Source organism: Pristiophorus japonicus, chromosome 20, assembly GCF_044704955.1.
Source record: "Pristiophorus japonicus isolate sPriJap1 chromosome 20, sPriJap1.hap1, whole genome shotgun sequence".
Taxonomy (NCBI): Eukaryota; Metazoa; Chordata; class Chondrichthyes; family Pristiophoridae; genus Pristiophorus; species Pristiophorus japonicus.
In genome coordinates, this window is record NC_091996.1 from 91,542,470 (window position 1) to 91,565,807 (window position 23,338).

A 23,338-nucleotide genomic window follows, 5' to 3' on the forward strand; every position below is an offset into this window, starting at 1 on the left:
GCAAAACAATTAACAAGAATCTCTCCACAAATTATACATTAGTTTTAAGCCACATGAATGGTGGTACGGATCCAAATCCAGACCCAAGACCATAAGAATGTTCTGAACAAGACCATCAAGTCGAAGATTTTTTCCTTTTGATCGATTGACTCCATCTTATCCTGCAACCATTTTGCACTCCAAGCACATTCAGCCCAAAGAGCCTGTCCCACCATTCAATAAGATCATGGCTGATCATCCAAATATACTACAATCCACTGGTTCATCTTTATCTACCCTGCCAGTTACATCCTCAAAAAAAAGTTGTTAAATTTGTTAAACATGATTTCCCTTTCATAAAACCAACCACAGATGATCTGCATTCACACTCCATCCACACGTCTTGGCTCCATATCCCTTAATTATCCTTGTTAATACGGATTCTTTTTCCCTCAATCTGTTTCAGCGAATACACTGACGCGAACACCTCTTTGCCTTTTCTGTAAAAGACCTTTATTGAAGATTCTCCAGCCGGGACTTGTCAAGACAAAGGGACACTCTCAATCAGAGCCTGTTTACCTTCCCCTGGACAAGCCCTTTTCAGCGCGAAAAGCACAGTAGATAGACATTTTCAAAACAGAACACATTTGATTAGCACTTGGTCTATCCAATCCCTTTCTGCCTCCCCCCCGAGTACGTCCAATGGCAGGCAAGAAAGTCTCCCAATTAGGGCTGAGGTCAGGTTAGTTATAGCTTTGCTACACTGTCTTCCCTTATCAGTAAAGAACCCAATTAGTTTCCCTTCCTCATCAGTAGAAGCTGTTACTTTTCCCTTGCTATCTAGGATTGCTTTCTTTCTTTGTGCTGCCTTGGGCTTTCTCATGACCCATGTCTAACCTCAACTTCAACTCTTGGTAACCCCTTTTTTTTCTCTGTTGATTCTGCAGTTGTCTGCATCTTGACATTGCTTTAGCTATTTTCCCACGATTCCCTATCTCCATCCTTTTGCCACCTTCTCTATCCATCTACCACATTCGCAACCCTTCTTTACACATTCTCATTCTTGGTTGGCAAAATTCTATCAGTCTCCAATTTAAACTTATTAATTGGCCCTAGCATCTGCTGCTTTTTGTGGGAGAGTGTTACACACTTAGACCACCCTTAAGAAAACTTGGATATATGGGGCGCTCTATTTATTAAGAACAGATTCTTGTGGGGCACCACTAGTCGCTTCCTTCTAATTCGAGTACATACCCATTGTCCCTACTTCCGCCTAACTAATCTCCCAACCAGGTCAATAATTTGCCTTCAATTGACTGAACTTGAATTTTAGATTTGTTCTCTTTATGTGGAGCCTTATTGAATACCTTCTGGAAGTCTAAGTAAACTACAAACATAGACATTCTCTTCCCTATTACTTGCTCAAAAAAGTCTTAGTTTCGTTGGACATGACTTGCCCGTTACAAATCCATGTTGGTTCTCTCCAATCAGTTCAATTTCTCTAAGTGCTCAGTCACTCTGTCCTTAACTATAGATTTCAATAACTTCCCTGCAACAGATGTTAGACTAACAGGTCTATAATTTCCTGGTTTCTCTCTCAAATAATGGAGTTACCTTTGAAATGTTTTAATCCAAAGGGATAATTATGGAATCGAGAGAGCTTTTGAAGATTCTGGCTAAAGCAGCTATAATTTTCTCATCTTAGTTTCCACCCCAGGGTTTTAAAGGATCAGTTCTGAGGATTTTTCAGTCTTTAGTGCCGTTGGTTTTTCTAATCGTTTTTTTTTTGTTAACTTTAGTGAGTTGCAGTCCATGAATCGTTACTGGTTTCCCACTGGAATGTGGGGTATATTATCCTCCTCCTCCTACTGTGAAATTCAACATTTCCTTATTTGCAATATTACCCGCATCTGTTTTAAAAGGACCCACATTACCCTCGGCTACCCCGTTTCTTCTAATGTAATTGTAAAAACCTTTTTGTGTTAATCCTGATATCAGCTTGTACTTGCTTTCCTGCTGAGGAAAGCCTCCCCACTGCCTGTCAGACTACTAATTATGAAAGCATAAAGCACCTCATTGGGTAAGCATGTTGAGGGACTGGCTAACAGCTGGACATGTTGTAGGATGTGACCAGTGCTGGGATCTGGATATTTTTGAATGAAGTGATTTTTTTTTTGTTAAGTTGACATCTATGCACCAATGCTGGTCCTCCTGGCACCAGCCAGACCAACCAGTAAGACGACTGAGGTACATGTAAGTGTGGATCTTACGCAGCCACTGAATATAGATTCCATGTACACACTGACACAGAACACTTCATAGATGGGAATTAGATAAATACTTGAAGGGGGAAAGAGCAGGGGGGAGTAGGACATTTTTCAAAGCCGGCACAGGCACAATGGGCTGAATGGGCGCCTCCTGTGCTGTATCATTCGATTTGAAGGACAATAGCCCTGAGGAATAGAAGGATTGCAAGAATTCCTGGGATTGTGTCTGCGCAGCAGGAGACGAGGAGGAGAAAATTAGCCCTAAAAAAAAGTTAGATTTTTGGACGATACGGCAATCGAGAGATATGGAGATAAGGTGGGAAAGTGGAGTGAAATAGAAGTTCAGATGGAGTCGTATTGAATGGCGGAGCAGGCTCGAGGGACCGTACGGCCAACTCCTGCTCCTATGTCTTGCGTTCTTATCTTTGAGCAATGGTATAGTAGTGAATTCTCCAGTAATCATTCTGAGGTCAGACCCAGAGCTCCAGACAGCCTTTCTCCTCTCTCTTAATTTCATGCATCCAGTTTGTTTACAATTTTTTTGAAATGAAGGTCACTAACCTCGTCACTGTTTTCTCCATCAGTGCTTGGTCATGTGTCTGATCTCCGGCGTGAAGGACGAGTGATTTTGAGGTTCTATTCGCTGCCACATCACAACAGCGCAAGGTAAGTGGTTGTGCTGCGAAACAGTGTGGTGGGTCGACACTGAGGCTCCGGGAATGAGGGCTGGCGGGGAGGGGAGGTCACCGGATGGCCAGTGGGAGACATGTCGAAATGTGGCACTGGTACCGGAGTTTGGACGCACTGTCAAGGGATCGTTAATCTGCAGTTTCCCGAGCTGTATCTGACCTACGAGTGTTCTAATACTAACGCTGAGCGAGTGCTTCAAGGGAAAGTGTTTCATTTTGCAGCATTAAGATGAGGACAAATGACCCCAGTAAGTAGCAGCGTTTATAAATGGTTTATAAAAGGATTGGTGTAATTCTACAATTCCATGGAGAACAATTCCTGTATTCACACAGGATCACAGCATATTTAATGATGAGGCAGCCCACTCCGATCCTCTTCATTCATCCGTATACAGTCCCCAGATTGCTGAATCTAATTAACTGATTTCAGGGTCTGCGATCCGTTCCAAGCATTGATTATTCCGTATGAAAGGAGCTTGTTGCCATTTGATTATTGATCATGTGATCCCTTGTCTAGCTCAGAGTTTAATTTGAAATAGAATTCCAGATGAACCTTTTCCACACCATTCACTGTCTGCTAACCCTCTGAGATCACCCCTTGGGTGTGTCCGTTCTAGACAGAAAAGTCCAAATCTCTCCAGCTTTTCCTTGTACCTCGGACCCTGACCCTGGTGATCACACCACACTGCTCGAGTGACCCTCTTATTTCTTGGCAACCAGAATTAAACACTCCAGGTGCAGTCTGACTCGAGCCCTGTACACTCCAGGTGCAGTCTGACTCGAGCCCTGTACACTCCAGGTGCAGTCTGACTCGAGCCCTGTACACTCCAGGTGCAGTCTGACTCGAGCCCTGTACACTCCAGGTGCAGTCTGACTCGAGCCCTGTACACTCCAGGTGCAGTCTGACTCGAGCCCTGTACACTCCAGGTGCAGTCTGACTCGAGCCCTGTACACTCCAGGTGCAGTCTGACTCGAGCCCTGTACACTCCAGGTGCAGTGCGACTCGAGCCCTGTACACTCCAGCATCAGTGCTCATTGTAGATATAAACTCCTTCCTGTTAAGTTTATATGTAACCTTTAGGACTGCTGACCAAGGGCCGTGTGGCTCTATGTCGGCCGGCGTGGACACGATGGGCTGGAATGGCCTCCTTCTGCGATGTAAATTTCTGTGTTTCTTACCACAGCTGTTACCCCCTCTCTGTGAATCACTGATTCTCTGCCACAGCGTTACTTCAGTGTTAGTAAAGGGTGTGTGATGTCCACCAGTGTCTGTGTTTCTCTGTCTATTGGTAAATTTGTTATTTACGTAATAATTTTAAAGAGACTGATATTCTCTTGTCTTTGCTCTCCACGTACCAGCTCTTCTGAGAATGTCCGTGAGTTACTTGGGGCTCCATCAAATTCAGCTGCTGGCCCGATGAGCATTAGCCGTAAAGACGCATTTTTTCCCCTCTGGGTCTTGCTGCCTGCTTCCAGCCTAGCTGAGACTAGTAACAGTGCTCCAGTGTCAGCAGCTCGATCTAGGCTCGACCTCCTCTATGTTGAAGTTATCACATAAATGCCCCAGACCTGTTTTTTTGCATGATGTGACATTGATCGTTGATGACCTCGTGATATAATGCTGTGCTTGTACAGGGCCAGTGTGTCATGGCCATTTATGTGCAAGCACTTTCCCTTTGCCACCAACCATCATTGAGGCTTGTGACAAATTAAAAGTAAATTCTTGGATCGCTCTCCTGAGCCCTGGCCTATAACATGAAAGGCTCTTCAATCCTGTGGTGCTGCCACAGGGAGCAGGCCAGAACAGGATTCCCTCTTGGCTTGTGTTCTCCCACAGCTGCGGGCTGCGTTCACACTTTGTAGGGGAGCTTGGCATCACATAACCTACTCATCTTCCCTCTTTTTTTTTTAACCTTTAGTGTCCAGCACTCTGCTCTGTCAAAAATGTCACAGATGTGACCCCATGTCTTAAGAAACATAGAAATTTACAGCGCAGAAGGAGGCCATTTCGGCCCATCGTGTCCGTGCCGGCCGGCAAAGAGCCGCACGGCCCTTGGTTAGCGGCCCTAAAGGTTACATATAAACCTATGAACAATGACGGAAAGGCAAAGAGCACCCAGCCCAACCAGTCCGCCTTGCACAACTGCGACTCCCCTTATACTGAAACATTCTGCAATCCACCCCAATGTGATCTCCTGGGAGAGGCACAAACCAGATTTAAAAACCCAAGCCAATTTAGGGAGGAAAAAATCTGGGAAAATTCCTCTCCGACCCATCCAGGCGATCGAAACTAGTCCAGGAGGTCACCCTATTAACATTGTGCATAAGTCGTGGCGGGGTGCGGAGGTGCCCCGCGGGATGCGGAGGTGCCCTGCGAGGTGCGGAGGTGTACCTGTGAGCTGCAATGCTTTTGAAGTATCAGTGAGTTAGATAGAAACATAGAAAATAGGTGCAGGAGTAGGCCATTCGGCCCTTCTAGCCTGCACCGCCATTCAATGAGTTCATGGCTGAACATGCAACTTCAGTACCCCATTCCTGCTTTCTCACCATACCCCTTGATCCCCCTAGTAGTAAGGACTACATCTAACTCCTTTTTGAATATATTTAGTGAATTGGCCTCAACAACTTTCTGTGGTAGAGAATTCCACAGGTTCACCACTCTCTGGGTGAAGAAGTTTCTCCTCATCTCTGTCCTAAACGGCTTACCCTTTATCCTTAGACTGTGACCCCTGGTTCTGGACTTCCCCAACATTGGGAACATTCTTCCTGCATCTAACCTGTCTAAACCCATCAGAATTTTAAATGTTTCTATGAGGTCCCCTCTCATTCTTCTGAACTCCAGTGAATACAAGTCCAGTTGATCCAGTCTTTCTTGATGGGTCAGTCCCGCCATCCCGGGAATCAGTCTGGTGAATCTTCGCTGCACTCCCTCAATAGCAAGAATGTCCTTCCTCAGGTTAGGAGACCAAAACTGTACACAATACTCCAGGTGTGGCCTCACCAAGGCCCTGTACAACTGTAGCAACACCTCCCTGCCCCTGTACTCAAATCCCCTCGCTATGAAGGCCAACATGCCATTTGCTTTCTTAACCGCCTGCTGTACCTGTATGCCAACCTTCAATGACTGATGTACCATGACACCCAGGTCTCGTTGCACCTCCCCTTTTCCTAATCTGTCACCATTCAGATAATAGTCTGTCTCTCTGTTTTTACCACCAAAGTGGATAACCTCACATTTATCCACATTATACTTCAGTATAATGACTGATCAGTAATAACTGCCGTATTAAGGAGCTCTGTCGCGTCATGGACCAGACAAACCCGGGGACTCTATGGAAGGGGGTTCACACTGCAGTTTTATCTCCTAGATGCTGACCGAGCACGAGTCCTCCTTATTTCTGCAAGGTTCCTGTCATTGTTTAGTCACACGAGAAAGGAATGTGCTGAATCGTGCCATTCAAGCGTAGACTGAATGTGTAGATTGTGGAGGGATGTGATCATGGCCCAGGTGAGGCGTGAGTTCAGGGGCAGCACGGGCCAGCCCACACAGCGATATGTACGCGCACTAGGTCCGTGCAGCAGAGCTGGTCTCCAGTCTTGGGTAATCCTTGCCACTGGACCAAGACCTAGCTCTGTCAAGCCCGTGTGGTGGCTGGTGTGCAACAGCCACCACACGTTGAAAAAATCCACGCCCAGGCATCTTCCACCCTTGATGTATTTCGGGTTCTTCATTCGAAACACCTGTGAACTCATCCTTTTTTTTTGGCGTGGAAGCAAGTCATCCTCGTTTCGAGGGACTGCCTATGATGATGATTCAAGCGTAGACTTGTTGTACTGCTGTTGATGTGACAGCAGCTGTCTGTGCCAATAGAAACTATCCACCTCAACTACTGCGGCCACTGTTTAGATCAGCAGAGCGAGCCTGTAGTACCCACCCTGTTGATCACTGACCTGTATTCGTTGCTTTCTAGGACAAGATTCTCCAACTCAAGATGCCTGCGGGTGTGTACTATTCAGTACCGTATTGTGCCATCTTTGTTTTGCCAATCCTGCTAATGGATGTGCCAGCTGTGGAGGGATACGTGTGTGCAGTAAGTCTAGCTTCATGTGAACGTCTTGTAGTTGAATTGGTTTTTACCCCCTCTCCCTCACTGAGTAAGAGTGGAGCTACATTTGCTGGTCTGCTGGCCTCCAGCTCAGTGTGTGAATGCACTGCTTGATGTAGTACCGAGCCATACAGTATACCAAGGCCCCAACCACCTTCAATCCCTGGCCTGTACCAAGCCAGGTGATCTGGGCCGCATAATCAACCATGATATCCGTGGTCAGATACTAAAATGTGAGGCATTATAAGTAGCTGGGAGAGCCGAAGGAAGATATTGATAAGATGATAGAATGGGAGATGGAATTCAATGTGTGCGGTGGTAAATTTTTGTTTATAACAAAAAAAAGATAATGAATTTAAATTTGGGGAAGGCTGGGTGAGCTGGAGGAGCAGAAAATTTGAAGGTTCAGAAGGCATTAAAAGCCATTCCTCAAATGGGGATGGTCATTATAAAATGGATACTGAGTTTTTTAGTGCAAAAATAATAGTCGGGATGTAATGGCAAATCTATAAGACCCTAGCAAGGCTACAGCTGGAGATTGTGTGCAGACTGTGAAGCCCACACACTGCGATATGTGCGCGCACTAGGTCCGTGCAGCACAGCTGGTCTCCAGTCGTCCTGGTTAACCCTTCCCACTGGACAAAGACCTAGCTCTGTCAAGCCCCGTGTGGTGGCTGGTGTGCAACGGTCACCCCACGTTAAAAAAATCCACCCACAGGCATCTTCCACCCTTCAGGATGTAGTTCGGGTCCTTCATTGAAACAACTGTGAACGCGTCCTTTTTTTGGCGTGGAAGCAAGTCATCCTCATTTCGAGGGACCACTTATGATGATGGTGATATGTGGAGGCAATAGAGGGGGTTTTTGTTTTGTCATTGGGCTGTGGGCAGCAAGGATGAGGCAGTAGCTATTGTCCATTCAGAGCTGCCCTGAGAGTGTTAAGAGTTGGTCACGTAGTGTGGGACTGGTGTGGCGCATAGGCCGGACTGGGTTGGTGTGGAAAGAGACCCCCTTCCCTGGAGGACATTAGTCAATCTGCTGGGTTTTTACAACAGTCTGGCTGCTTTCATGGTCATTTTTCTTTGCTGGTGCCCATTAATTATCAGACTAACGGAACCTAGTTTAACAACTTGCCATGGTGGGATTTGACTCAACCTCTGCGTTGTTCGTTCAGTACCCGGACCATTGGGCTACCCGTACAGTGCAGGTTTACTGGGATGTTGCTTGGTGTGAGAGTACAAAGAAATACTTGACAAATGGGGGGCTGTTTTCCTGAGATTATCAGGTAATTTGATACAAGTGTTTAAATGATTTATGGATGGACAGTGTAGATAGATAGACTGTTTCCAGTGGTTGAAGGGTCTAGAACGAGGGGACATTGATGCATGATTTAAATGCAACAGATTAGATCAGAAAACAGGAGAATGGCTTTGTACACAGTGCCTTTTAGAGTCTCACAACCCTGTACCAAAGTTCATGATTGAAGAGAGCTTGTCACTATTTCAGAGCAGGTTCGATCGGTAGCTGATGGAAAAGGGATCTGAGGACAAGGCGGCCACATGGGATTAGGGGCCTGCTCATGAAGGATAAACAGCACACACAGGTTGGGCTGAAAGGCCTGTTTCTGTGCTATAATTCTGTGCAGCCCCCATTTCCAGAGTTGGGGCAAAGCAGCGGAGGAAGACTGTAACAAATTGGAATTCGAATAAACTTACTGGTTTGAAAGCAGTTCCTGCCGGTTACAACTTAATTGGTTTGAAAGCAGTTCTTGCCAGTACAAGAGTCCAGAATGAAGGGTTTGCGGGGAAGCGCAGCAATTTCCCAGTCATCGCACAGAAAGGCTCGGATTGGTGCTGTGTTGTCAGTCCCCACCTGCAAGAGTGATTGGGGAAACATAGAAAATAGGTGCAGGAGTAGGCCATTCGGCCCTTCGAGCCTGCACCACCATTCAGTATGATCATGGCTGATCATGCAACTTTAGTACCCATTCCTGCTTTCTCTCCATACCCGCTGATCCCTTTACCGGAAGGGCCACATCTAATTCCCTTTTGAATATATCTAACCAACTGGCCCAACAACTTTCTCTGGTAGAGAATTCCACAACTCTGAATGAAGAAGTTTCTCCTCATCTCGGTCCTAAATGGCTTACCCCTTATCCTTAGACTGTGACCCCTGGTTCTGGACTTCCCCAAAATTGGGAACATTCTTCCTGCATCTAACCTGTCCAATCCCGTCAGAATTTTATGTTTCTCTGAGATCCCCTCTCATTCTTCTAAACTCCAGTGAATACAAGCCGAGTCGATCCAGTCTTTCTTCATATGTCAGTCCTGTCATCCCGGGAATCAGTCTGATGCACCTTCGCTGCACTCCCTCAATAGCAAGAATGTCCTTCCTCAGATTAGGAGACCAAAACTGAACACATGAATACCACAGGGATGCTTCAAATCATAATTACAGCACTCCTTGTATCAGTAATAGTGACTCTGAAACTAATCGATTGTTGGAAAAAAAAAACCCTCTGGTTCACTGATTTCCTTCAGGGAAGGAAATCTGCCGTCCCTACCCGGTCTGGCCTGTGTGCGATTCCAGACCCACAGCAATGTGGTCAACTCTCAACTGCCCTCCGAAAAGGCCTAGCGAGCCACTCAGTCCTATTCAAGAAGGTGACTCTCCGCTACCTTCTCGAGGGCAATTGGGGATGGGTAATAAATGCTGGCCTTGCCAGCGGAGCCTACATCCTGAGTATGAATTTAAAAATAAGCACACAAGCTCCCAGTGGCCTATTACAATTGAACTCTTCAATGGAAGCTGCTGATTCCAATCCCCTAGTCCCTGATTTTTAAAATATTTATTTTCAAATACTTACTGAATAATATTAGTCTCCGCCTCAATAGCTATATGTAGTAAAACAATCCATATTCTTGCAATGCTCTGTATGTAAAAGATCCTTTTAACTTCTGCCTTTGTTCTTGTGGCAGTCTGAGTTTATGCCCCCTTGTTACCAGTGGAAACAATCTTTCACTATTAAACTTTTAAACTATTAAACGTGGACCGCTTCCCTTATCTCAGGAGCCTCCTATCAACAAGAGCAGGCATCGACAACGAGATCCAACACCGCCTCCAGTGCAGCCTTCGGCCGCCTGAGGAAAAGAGTGTTTGAAGACCAGGCCCTCAAAACCGTCACCAAGCTCATGGTCTACAGGGCTGTAGTAATACCTGCCCTCCTGTATGGCTGAGACATGGACCATGTACAGTAGACACCTCAAGTCACTGGAGAAATACCACCAGCGATGTCTCCGCAAGATCCTGCAAATCCCCTGGGAAGACAGACGCACCAACATTAGCGTCCTCGACCAGGCCAACAACCCCAGCATCGAAGCGTTGGGCAGGCCACATAGTTCGCATGCCAGACACGAGACTCCCAAAGCAAGTGCTCTACTCGGAACTCGTCCACGGCAAGCGAGCCAAAGGTGGGCAGCGGAAACGTTACAAGGACACCCTCAAAGCCTCCCTGATAAAGTGCAACATCCCCACTGACACCTGGGAGTCCCTGGCCAAAGACTGCCCTAAGTGGAGGAAGTGCATCCGGGAGGGCGCTGAGCACCTCGAATCTCATCGCCGAGAGCATGCAGAAATCGAGTGCAGGCAGCGGAAGGAGCGTGCGGCAAACCAGACTCCCCACCCACCCGTCCCCTCAACCACTGTCTGTCCCAGCTGTGACAGGGACTGGTTCTTGAATTGGACTGTGTAACCACTTAAGAACTCGTGCTAAGAGTGGAAGCAAGTCTTCCTCGATTCTGAGGGACTGCCTATGATAATGATGATGATTAAACCTTTCAAAAGCTTTCATTATTTTGAAAGCCTCTAATTAGATAAACCTTAACATTCTCTCCTTTTTCTCTCCCAGCATTTCTTCACAACTGTAACCTCATATTCTTGGTATCATTCTAGTGAATCTTTTCTGTCCCTTTCCATGGGTCTATTATTCCGAGGTGGGTGCCTGGAATTACATACAATACTCCGCCAGAATGTTGCAAGGGCTCCAAGGGTTAGGTTATAGAAAATAGGTGCAGGAGTAGGCCATTTGGCCCTTTGGTTAGACCACATAGGATATAGGGACAGACGAGGCCACTCAGCCCTTCAAGCTTGACCTGCCGTTCAATGTGACCATGGCTGATCATTCCCTCAGTACCCCATTCCTGTTTTCTCTCCATACCCCTTGATCCCTTTAGCCGTAAGGACCACATCTAACTCCCTTTTGAATATATCCAATGAACTGGCCGCAACAACTCTCTGTGGTAGAGAATTATGATGAGAGATTGCATAAACTAGGCTTGTATTCCCTGGAATATAGAAGGTTAAGGGGTGATTTGAGTTTTTTAGGATTTTGAGAGCAATTGATGATGGATAGAAACTTTTTCTGCTGATGAAGTCTCGGACAAGAGGACATGACCTTAAAATCAGAGCCAGGCCATTCAGGAGAGAAGTTGGGAAACACTTAACGCAATGGGTGGTAGAAATGTGGAAAACACTCTCCAAAAGCAGTAGATGCCAGATCAATCAATAATTTTCAATATGAGATCGATATTCTTTTGCTAGCCAGGTAGTTTAAGAGCTATGGAGCCAAGGTGGTTAGATGAAGTTGGGATACAGATCAGTCATGATCTTATTGAATGGCAGGTAAAGCTTGAAGGGCTGAATGGCCTCGTCCTGTTCCTATATCCTATGTGGTCTAACCAATGTCATGTACAAATTCAACGTCCCTGCCTTACTTTTGTATTCTATGTCTCCATATATAACTTGAAATACCAATGGCTTTCACTGCTCTACGTTTTTAAAGATCTCTATTTCTGCACCCCTAGACCTCTGCTCTTCCACTCTGCTGAAGGTCGTACCATTTAGGGTATACAGACAACTCTCGATTACACGTACACGGATCCAACGGGGGACCGTTGTAACGGGATTTAAAATTCTGTTGCAAACAAGTGAAAAGACAGCTCCAAATAATTTGGAAAAATCATCTTCCAAACACTGTGCTCATTTGTTCTCGCACACTCTCGCACACTCTCGCACACTCTCGCACACTCTCGCACACTCTCGCACACTCTCGCACACTCTCGCACACTCTCGCACACTCTCGCACACTCTCGCACACTCTCGCACACTCTCGCACACTCTCGCACACTGTAAAAATCCCCCTCCACTGCCCTTGCTTTGCTTGTTGTGTGTGTGTGCGCGCGCGCGCTGTTGCAGCCGCTGTCTCTTGTGGCTGACGGGAACAGGGGCAGAGCCGGCACTGGGCTCCAGGCACAGAACCTGTACATGCATGTAATGTCCATCTTTTGTTACTGTTTGTAGCTGATTGTATTGATTCATTAAAGTTTTAACTTTAAAATGTAGACTCACCCTAACGGAAAAATCGTTTACCCGGAATAGCCCAATCCCCAAGGGACCCGGATAATCCAGAGTTGCCTGTACTTAATATTCTCTTACTATTTTTGTACTATTCTTTTTTCAAATTGTAGTAGTTCACATTTCACTGCATTGTAGTGCATATTAGCCCACTCTATGCCCATCTGTATCCTTCTGCCTCGTGTTTCCATGTAAAATCCCTTCCAGTCCAAAGCGTGTCGGTATTCTTCAACCATGGTCAATTTGTCACGTACCCTTTTTTTCTGAAGTGGGGTTGACACATTAGGAAGAGGTTCCCTCTGCTTCTGACAGGTGCTTGATGCTGACACTGCATCAGTGCTGGGCAATGGAGCGCACTAACAGAAGAAAAAGATAGCAAAATATTACAGATCAGGAGTAATGGATCTATTTCCTTCCACAGTACACAAACAGCACCCCCAACACTACCATGTTCTTTGACGACCTGCCATCAATGTTTGGCTACCAGCTGCTAAAGGACGGGCTGCAGGTAGGTTTGTTGCTGTCACTAAAGAAAGAACTTGCATTTCTATGGCACCTTTCGGGACGTCACAAAGTGCTTTACGGCCAATTAAGTACTTTTGAAGTTTATTGTCACTGTAGGAAAGTGATATATTGACCTTGAAGAGAGTGCAGCGTAGGTTTACCAGAATGATACTCGGACTTCAAAGGGTTATGTTGCGAGGAGAAATGACCCAAATTAGGGTTGTATTCCCTAGAATTTAGAAGGTTAAGGGGTGACCTGATCGAATAGTTAAAGATATTAAGGAGAACAGATAGGGTAGCAAGAGAGAGAGAAACTATTTTTACTGGTTGGAGATTCTAGGACTGGGGGCATAGTTTAAAAAAAATATAGAGCCAGGAGTGAAATTAGGACGACACACAAATGGTCGAAGTTTGGAACTGCCTTTCTGTATTAAGGAATATGGGGCAAAGGAGGGTATATCAAGTTAGGTCGCAGAGCAGTCATGATCTCATTGAATGGCAGAACGGTTTGAGGGGCAGAATGGCCACCTCCTGTTCCTAAGAAACTTGAACTGAATAAACTGGAAATGGGACCAGGTTAGAACAAGAGCTGAGCTGAGGAGATAGAGAGGGGACCGAGAGAGAGAGAGAGAGGCGGCGGAGGTAAGGGGGAGGGAGCAAGCGCAGGGAAGGGGGCGGTAGAAGTAGAAGAGAGCGTGGGGTGGGGTGGGGGGGGGGGGGCAGAGAGAGCAGGTGGGGTGGGGGGGCGGAAGTAGAAGAGGGCGGGGAGGGCAGAAGTAGAAGTGAACGTGTGGGGGCTCAGAGCGAGCGGGGTGGGGGGGGCGGAAGTAGAAGAGAGCGTGGGGGTGGGGGGGCCAGAGAGCGAGCAAGCACAAGGTGGGGGGGGGCAGAGAGCGAGCGGTGGGGGGGGGGAGGGAGAGGAGGCAGAGAGCGAGCGGTGGGGGGGGGGGGGAGGGAGAGGAGGCAGAGAGCGTGCAAGGGGGGGGGTGGGGGGCAGGGGCGCAGAGCGCAGTTGGTGTGGGGGGTGTTGTGAGGAAGGATTGGAAAACCGCAAATGTAACGCCCCTATTTAACAAAAAAAAAGGAGGCAGACAAATAGCAGGAAACTATAGACCAGTTAGCCTAACATCTGTCGTTGGGTAAATGCTAGAGTTCATTATTAAGGAAGCTGTAGCAGGACATTTGGAAAAGCATAATTCAATCAAGCAGAGTCAGCATGGTTTTATGAAATGGAAATCATGTTTGACAAATTTGCTGGAATTCCTTGAGGATGCAACGAGCAGGGTGGATAAGGGGGAACCAGCGGATGTGGTGGTCCACAAAAGTTTACTGCACAAGATAAAAGTTCATGGGGTTGGGGGTGATATATTAGCGTGGATAGCGGATTGGCTAACTAACAGAAAACAGAGAGTCAGGATAAATGGGTCATTTTCCGGTTGGCAAACGGTGACTCGTGGGGTGCCACAGGGATCAATGCTGGGGCCTCAACTATTTACAATCTATATCAATGACTTTGATGAAGGGACCGACTGTAATGTAGCCAAGTTTGCTGATACAAAGATGGGTGGGAAAGAAAATTGTGAGGAGGACACACAAAATCTGCAAAGGGATATAGACAGACTAAGTGGCCTCAATTTTGCCCAAACCCCTTTTTTTTCGGCACAGTTACCTTAAGTGCGCCAACTTTGCGCGTTGGAAACGGGGCCGGAAAAAAGGTCGCCCCATCCTGGCCTCTCTCCCAAGTTCCCGGGTCCCAGCGTGGCGTGCATTGTGAAGTGGGGGGGGGGGTTGGAGCAACAGGCCAGTGCAGAAAACAGTGCCGGCGCCTGCACGCATGCGCAGTGAAGTCTGCGCGCATGCTCCTGCCCTCCCTGCGGGCTGTGAGCAGGACACGATGCTCGCAGCCCCTATCCCCGGTCGAAGGGACGCCCCGATCTTCCCGCACCCTATCCCGCACCGGCCGGCCCCGCTGAGTTCCTGGGCGAGGTAGGACTTCGGTTTTATTTTTTATTCATTGGTTGGGCTTGAGAGTTTTGATTGGGGGGTGGGGTGAGGTGAAGAGTTTTGGGGGGGGGGGGGGGCGGGGGAACTTAAAAAAAAAAACAACCTGATTCTAGCATAAAGGTAGGACTTCTATTTTTTACTTGTTATTGATTGATTGCTTATTACTTTTTGTGCTTTGTAAGTCTTGGTGCTTTAAATGTACGAATCTGTGCTGATTTCTTAACTTGCCCACAAGGTTTTTCAGAGCTGGCCACATACGCTGATCTAAGTCGATTTGGAGTAAGTTTTAGCTGGCCAAAGTGGCATAAATGGCCAAAACTGGCATAAGAGTCTGGGAGCACCCCCTTTTGGGGGGGGGGGGAAAAACTGAACTAAAAAACATCGTACCTAACTGACTTACTCTGGAGCAAACTTTTGGGGGGAAAATGGCATTTTTTAATTTACGCCAGAAAAAACAACTTACTCCAAAAAAAAAAAAAAAAAATTTGATGCAAGTCATGGCCAAAATTGGGCCCAGTGAGTGGGCAAAAATTTGGCAGATGGAGTATAATGTGGGAAAATGTGAGGTTATCCACTTTGGTAGAAAAAATAGAAAATAAAATTATAATTTAATTGGAGAAAAATTGCAAAGTGCTGCAGTACAGAGGGACCTGGGGGTACTTGTACATGAAACACAAAAAGTTAGTATGCAGGTACAGCAAGTGATCAGGAAGGCAAATGGAATGTTGGCCTTTATTGCAAAGGGGGCTAGAGTATAAAAGCAGGGAAGTCTTGTTACAACTGTACAGGGTATTGCTGAGGCCACACCTGGAGTACTGCGTGCAGTTTTGCTCTCTGTATTTAAGGAAATATATACTTGCATTGGAGGCTGTTCAGAGAAGGTTCACTAGGTTGATTCTGGAGATGAGGGGGTTGACTTATGAAGATGGGTTGAGTAGGTTGGGCCTATGCACATTGGAGTTCAGAAGAATGAGGTGATCTTATCGAAACGTATAAGATAATGAGGGGGCTTGACAAGGTGGATGCAGAGAGGATATTTCCACTTGTAGGGGAAACTAAAACTCGGAGGCTTAGTCTCAGAAGAAGGGGCTGCCCATTTAAAACTGAGATGAGGAGGAATTTCTTCTCTGAGGGTTGTAAATCTGTGGAATTCTCTGCCCCAGAGAGCTGTGGAAGCTGGGTCATTGAATATATTTAAGGTGGAGATAGACAGATTTTTGAGCGATAAAGAGTTATGGGAAGAGGGCAGAGAAGTGGACCTGTGTCCATGATTAGATCAGCCATGATCTTATTGAATGGCGGAGCAGGATTGAGGGGCCAAATGGCCGACCCCTGCTCCGATTTCTTATGTTATGTACTTAAACCTCCATTGTAACTGCAGGCAGGTTTCAAGAATGGCTTTTAGATTAGGAAATAAATGCATTTCCAACAAAGTCATGATCTATCTTTCTTTCGATCCTTGCAGGGTTACCTGGTGTTTGCAAAGCCTGAAAATGCCTGTGAGCCCATTGCACCACCTCCCTCCAACACCACCATCCTGAACTTCATCGTTGTGATTCGCCGATACGGATGTAATTTTGATGTCAAGGTATGTAGTGCACGGAGCTTGAGTGACCCCACTACTGGGGCAATATTCCTCATTTGAGCAGCTAAATGTCTGCTTATACTACACCCGTGTGTCACCATTACGTGGGAGGGAGCTGTTCGGGGGGGGCATGATGTTGGGCCGAGGACGTACCCGGGAAATTTCACGTGCCTGTTTACACATCACTGAGACAAGACCGTCAATTTTCAACCCTCCACCGCCAGTCGTCTTGTTTTCTGTGGTTTGTGAATTCTGTGCTCCACATGAAGGTTGTTGAAGCTGGGAATGAATTCCTGCAGCAGCCGTCTGTTGCCAGGTTAGGGCAGATTCGTGCTGTGGACACCACACCCACCACAATCACACAATAGTCTTGCACTGCTCACTGTGAAGTACCTTGGATGTTGTTGTTGAGGTCAGTCAGCCCATTGAGTCTGCGCCAGCTCCTTCGCAGAGCAATCCAGTTGGTCCCACTCCCCCGTTTCCCCCCCCCCCCCCCCGTGTCCCTGCAACTTTTTCTACTTCAATTATTTAGCCAGTTCCCCTTTAGAAGGCTGCAACTGAATCTGTTTCCACCATAGTGCATTCCAAATCCTAACTGCTCGTTGGTTAAAAAGCCCCCCCCCCCCCCTCACTTCCCCAGCGCCGCTCACTCACTCTTTTCCCCCCCCCCCCCCCCCCGCGCTCACTTCCCTCCCCTGCCCACGTGCCGCTCATTCCTCAGCCCCCCCCCGCCCCCCCCCCTACCCCGCCATGCCGTGCTCTCTCCCCAGCACTTTGTACCATACCGGATGATGCAGGAAGCAGAGATGTGGGGAGAGCTCCATGTCGTGCTGCTGATTTACAGTCAAAGGAGCCAAACAATTATTTACATAGAGATTTTAAACGATCACTTGAGCAGCGGCAGGCATGAGAAATGCAGCGTGTGTTTGTGTTGTAGGTGCTGCAGGCACAGCTGGCTGGTTACAAGGCTGCGATCGTGCACAATGTCGACTCGGACCAACTCCTCAGCATGCGCTGGAGCAGTGGTAGGTTTCAGCTCTTCAAAGAAATGTTCGCTCGTCTTCATGTAAGATAGAGAGCTTAGTACAATAACATAAAACCCGTTACCAGTTCAATTTCTGGCCTGTGCTGTTAGTTGATCGCAGCCTGGTTAACAATGACATTAAACCAACACTGCTGTGTCTAAAGTACAGAGAAGTCAAGCGTGATCAAATCCTCCTCGTTTAAAGATGACAGAGTAAATGTTTTTTTTCTGGAAATCAATAGCTCAGTTATTCTGATCCTATGGGTAGCTGACTCTCTTTCTAGTAATAGAATGCCAATAAGGGATTAGAATAGCTTTCATCTTGGACGCCTGTCCTCTGCGTCAATCGCTCCCAGAGCAGGTACAGCACGGGGTTAGATACAAAATAAAGCTCCCTCTACACTGTCCCATCACACACTCCCAGGGCAGGTACAGCACGGAGTTAGATACAGAGTAAAGCTCCCTCTACACTGCTCCAACAATGACTGCTTACCTCAAGAGTGCCCTCTATTGGCCATGTGCCATTTTTCCATTTCCCACGTCAGCCATCTTGTGTCCTCTCTAAGATTGCCATCTTCGTGCCAACTGGGCAAAAAGAACTTGCATTTAAACATTGCCTTTCACATCATCCGGATGTCCCAAAGCGCCTCAGCCAAGTACCTTCGAAGTGTAGTCACTGTGGTAATCATCATAATAGGCGGTCCCTCAAACGAGGATGACTTGCTTCCACACCAAAAGGGATGAGTTCATAGTTGTTTCAATGAAGAACCCAATATTTCAGTCCTAAACTCCAAGGGTGGACGATGTCTGTGCGTGGATTTTTTTTAACGTGTGGTGACTGTTGCACACCAGCCACCGCACAGGCTTTACTGAGCTAGGCCTTTATCCAGTGGCAAGGGTAAACCAGGACGACTGGAGACCTGCTCTGCTGCATGGACCTAGAGTGCACACATATCGCAGTGTGGGCTGTCCCGTGCTGCCCTTGGGCCCCGCACCCTCACTGCTAATCATAGGCAGTCCCTCGGAATAGAGGAAGACTTGCTTCCACTCTAAACATGAGTTTTTAGGTGACCGAACAGTCCAGTGCAAGAACCACAGTCCCTGTTACAGGTGGGACAGACAGTGGTTGAAGGAAAGGATGGGTGGGACTGGTTTGCTGCACGCTCCTTCCGCTGCCTGCGCTTGATTTCTGCATGCTCTCGGCGACGAGACTCGAGGTGCTCAGTGCCCTCCCGGATGCTCTTCCTCCACTTGGGGCGAACTGGTCTTTAGCCAGGGACTCCCAGGTGTCGGTGGGGATGTTGCATTTTATCAGGGAGGCTTTGAGGGTGTCCTTGTAACGTTTCCTCTGCCCACCTGGGGCTCGCTTGCCGTGAAGGAGTTCCGAGTAGAGCGCTTGCTTTGGGAGTCTCGTGTCAGGCATACGTAATATCGGCAATATAACTGCTGATTTGTGCACAACTTGAACTCAGCAAGATCAAAGAGAGAACGAATTGGATTTCTACAGCGCCTTTCACGACCACTGAGCATCTCAAAGTGCTTCACAACCAATGAAGTACTTTTGGAATGTAGTCACTGTTGTAATGTGGGAAACGTGGCAACTAATTTGCGCACAGCAAGCTCCCACAAACAGCAATGCCATAATGATCCAGAGAATCTGTTTTTGTTATGTTGATCAATGTGAAAACTGACTGATTAATCAATGTTGGTGGTGTTGGTTGAGGGATAGCTGTTGGCCGTGGGATCTTTTGCATCGACCTGAACAGGAGCTGGCGCCTCGGTTTAACATCTCGCGGGAAGGCTGACTCCTCTGACAGTGCAGCACTCCCTCAGTACTGCACTCGGAGTGTCAGCCTAGATTATGTACTCTGGTCTCTGGAATAGAAAATAGGTGCAGGAGTTGGCCATTCGACCCTTCGAGCCTGCACCACTGTTCAATATGATCATGGCTGATCATGCAACTTCAGTACCCCATTCCTGCTTTCTCTCCATACCCCTTGATCCCTTTAGCCGTAAGGGCCACATCTAACTCCCTTTTGAATATATCTAACGAACTGGCCCCAACAACTTTGTGGTAGAGAATTCCACAGGTTCACAACTCTGAAGATGTTTCTCCTCATCTCGGTCCTAAATGGCTTACCCCTTATCCTTAAACTGTGACCCCTGGTTCTGGACTTCCCCCAACATCGGGAACATTCTTCCTGCATCTAACCTGTCCAATTCCGTCAGAATTTTATTTTTCTATGAGATCCCCTCTCATTCTTCTAAATTCCAGTGAATATAAGCCTAGTCGATCCAGTCTTTCTGTCAGTCCTGCCATCCCCGGAATCAGTCTGGTGAACCTTCGCTGCACTCCCTCAATAGCAAGAATGTCCTTCCTCAGATTAGGAGACCAAAACTGTACACAATACTCCAGGTGAGGCCTCACCAAAGCCTGACTCTGTGGTGCTGAGTGCTGCCACCTTGTCAGCTTTGTTCTGTACCCCCTTGGAGAGTGAGACTGTCTGCTTTCCAAACTTTTATATAAACATTTAAACTTATTTTTGTATGTCGTCAATTTGGCCACTGGCAAGATTCCCATCTGAACTTTGCCTTTGGCGGGAGGTATTTAATGGCGATGAGATGGCTCCTTGCCAGGAACACATGGCCAGTTTGCACGTGGAACTTGAACTCCAAGAAACTGGTTGGAGTGGTATTAGCAGAGGCCACCTAAGCACCCTGTAGAAACCTTGGGGTGGGTTTAAGGGAGGAAACTATTTCAAAATTGGTTTTTTTTGACTGGCATTTCTTTGAATTCTGCAGAGAAAATCAAACATCAGATCACAATCCCGTCTGTGTTCATCGGGATCCATGCCTCCCAGTTCCTGAAGTCTCTCTTCACTTACGACAAAGGGTAGGTGGTGATTGGATTATAACCGTCGTCATTGTAAATATCTAGAAATATGGTGTCAATGTCCTATTATAGGAGCATGGATATTATCCTTCTGAGCCTCAAACTCTTGAGTCAGTGCTCCTGTTTCTCATAAGCTTGGAAGCACCCATCTGTGACTCTTGTGGAGAATTCTGATTTCTCCCGAGTAACATTCCCCCCCCGCCCCCCCCCCCCAAAGATGAGTGTACTATTTTAAGACCTGTAAGTGATTTCTGCTGTGAGGAGGTCCACATACTGCTATTATCGCCCCTCCGATGGCTCCGTGGGTGCGAATTGGTACTGTTCCAGAAGGGCACAGCTTTGACCCCAGGTCTGTGTTCAGCTGCTTAATCGGAGTCCCATGTTATTTACTCATTAATCTGTGGTGGGGGTATTTTGAAGAGGAGAGGTTTTTTTTACGCAGCGAGTTGTGATCTGAAACGTGCTGCCTGAAAGGGCAGTGGGAGCAGATTCAATAGTAACTTTCAAAAGGCAATTGGATTAACTTACAGCGCAGAAGGAGGCCATTTCTGTCCATTGTGTCCGCGCCGGCCGACAAAGAGCCCGGTCAGCAGCCCTGAAGGTTACATGTAAACCCATGAACAATGACGGAAAGGAAAAGAGCACCCGGCCCAACCAGTCCGCCTCCCACAACTGCGACACCCCTTATACTGAAACCTTCTACACTCCACCCCAACCAGAGCCTGGGAGAGGCAAAAACCAGATAAATACTTGAAGGGGAAACCTTTGTAGGGCTGTGGGTACAGAGCTGGGGGGAGTGGGACTAATTGGAGAGCTCTTTCACAGGGCCTCCTCTTGGCCATAGTTGTCCTCCCAACCCCAGGCAGCTAGTTTCAGAGCAGCAATGTTGCTGAGGGGGGGTGGGGGAGAGGTGTGGGAGTGGCTCACTTGGGGCCCGGATCACCTGTGACTCAGGAACGCCAACTGGTGAAGGGGATGGTCTGAAATCTTGCCCTCGGCAAAAGAAATACCTGCCAAATGGGACTGGCTTCCGTCGGCCACTTGCCGATGGACGAGGTCGGCGTAAAGGCAGCCCTTGAGGTTACCAGCCACCTGTGGGTCTGCTCCCAGATGTCTCTTGTGGTCTGGAACGCCCTGCCTGTAAGGGAGCAGGTTCAATGTTTTCAGTGTTGAGCTTAAAGCGGATGACAGCACAAATCGCCTGTAGCTCCTCCTGACATTGTGAGGCAGTCTGGCGGGCCTCTCCCTCCGTTTGCTGCCTGCTGCAACGGGCCTAATTGTGCTGGAGAGGCCATTCCCGTTCGAAAATGCTCTTGCTATACTGTGATGTTCGTTTGCGCGTGCGTTCTGTTTGTTTCTATCATGGTAGAAGTGTGTTTCCCACAATGTCACAGCTGCCTATAACCGTCTCCGCTCCAAACATTCCTCCTTGTTCTGTCGATTCACAGTGCATACGTTGTATTAATGCCGGACCTCAACTTCCCGCTGGGATATTACCTCATTCCGTTCACTGGCGTTGTTGGAATTGTGATTGTTGTCATGATCACTGTCATGGTAAGTGCATGGTTCTGCTCGTCGGAAATGCTCTAAGCTTGCAGTTACTTCCCAGTTACTGCCTCAGTCAGAATGTTATTAAGCAGCATCTCTCTGGCGCGCAGGTTCCCAAATATTAGACTGCGGACTGATTCCAGACCTTTTTAACTGGACTGTACAGGATGTGAGCCAGGTGGATGAATGTTAGGGTTGTACATGCCCCTTGAACGGTGGGGTCTGTGCCTGGTGACACAGATGGGTGCAGACAGTGGGAGCAGGTTTAAAAAAATATCCTATACACTTGACGATAAACCTGCCACAGGCTTCGAGCTTTGGTTGTGATCACAGGTTGCACGAGTGGCAGACGAGTCGTTCTCTTGTATCGAATACGTTCCCTGAAATTCCGGTTTGGCCTTCCTGTGGGCATTTTAGAGAAAAAAAAACGCATCTACCTTAAGCTGCTGCCCACGTTCGACTTTCCGATGCTGAGGCCTCCTGACTGCCAATCGCAGCGCATGCACGTTGACGCGTGCGTAGGCCTACAGTTGGAGTCACATGGCTCTGGGCAGCCAATCAGGTAAAGCATCATCGTAATAAGAGTTCCGCAGGGTCCTAAACACCTATTACTACGACTGTGATAGAGCCCCAAACAACCAAAACACAGACCCAAACTCCCAAAAATAGAAAATAATTACACTAAACATAGAAACATAGAAACATAGAAACATAGAAAATAGGTGCAGGAGCAGGCCATTCAGCCCTTCTAGCCTGCACCGCCATTCAATGAGTTCATGGCTGAACATGAAACTTCAGTACCCCCTTCCTGCTTTCTCGCCATAACCCTTGATCCCCCGAGTAGTAAGGACTTCATCTAACTCCCTTTTGAATATATTTAGTGAATTGGCCTCAACTACTTTCTGTGGTAGAGAATTCCACAGGTTCACCACTCTCTGGGTGAAGAAGTTTCTCCTCATCTCGGTCCTAAATGGCTTACCCCTTATCCTCAGACTGTGACCCCTGGTTATGGACTTCCCCAACATTGGGAACATTCTTTCTGCATCTAACCTGTCTAAACCCGTCAGAATTTTAAACGTTTCTATGAGGTCCCCTCTCATTCTTCTGAACTCCAGTGAATACAAGCCCAATTGATCCAATCTTTCTTGATAGGTCAGTCCCGCCATCCCGGGAATCAGTCTGGTGAACCTTCGCTGCACTCCCTCAATAGCAAGAATGTCCTTCCTCAAGTTAGGAGACCAAAACTGTACACAATACTCCAGGTGTGGCCTCACCAAGGCCCTGTACAACTGTAGCAACACCTCCCTGCCCCTGTATTCAAATCCCCT

General features: G+C 47.4%; 1 protein-coding gene across 1 annotated transcript in view; it reads left to right on the top strand.

Moving 5' to 3' along the window:
* Positions 1–23,338, top strand: part of LOC139232679 (E3 ubiquitin-protein ligase RNF167-like) — a 103,423-nt gene that overhangs the window by 12,836 nt on the left and 67,249 nt on the right. Inside the window, exons 2-8 of the mRNA XM_070863148.1 lie at positions 2,831–2,912; positions 6,907–7,026; positions 12,874–12,960; positions 16,426–16,548; positions 17,483–17,570; positions 20,372–20,462; positions 21,911–22,016. Coding sequence (XP_070719249.1) covers positions 6,928–7,026; positions 12,874–12,960; positions 16,426–16,548; positions 17,483–17,570; positions 20,372–20,462; positions 21,911–22,016 — 594 coding nt within the window. The 5' untranslated portion in view covers positions 2,831–2,912; positions 6,907–6,927. The remainder of the gene's footprint in view (positions 1–2,830; positions 2,913–6,906; positions 7,027–12,873; positions 12,961–16,425; positions 16,549–17,482; positions 17,571–20,371; positions 20,463–21,910; positions 22,017–23,338) is intronic.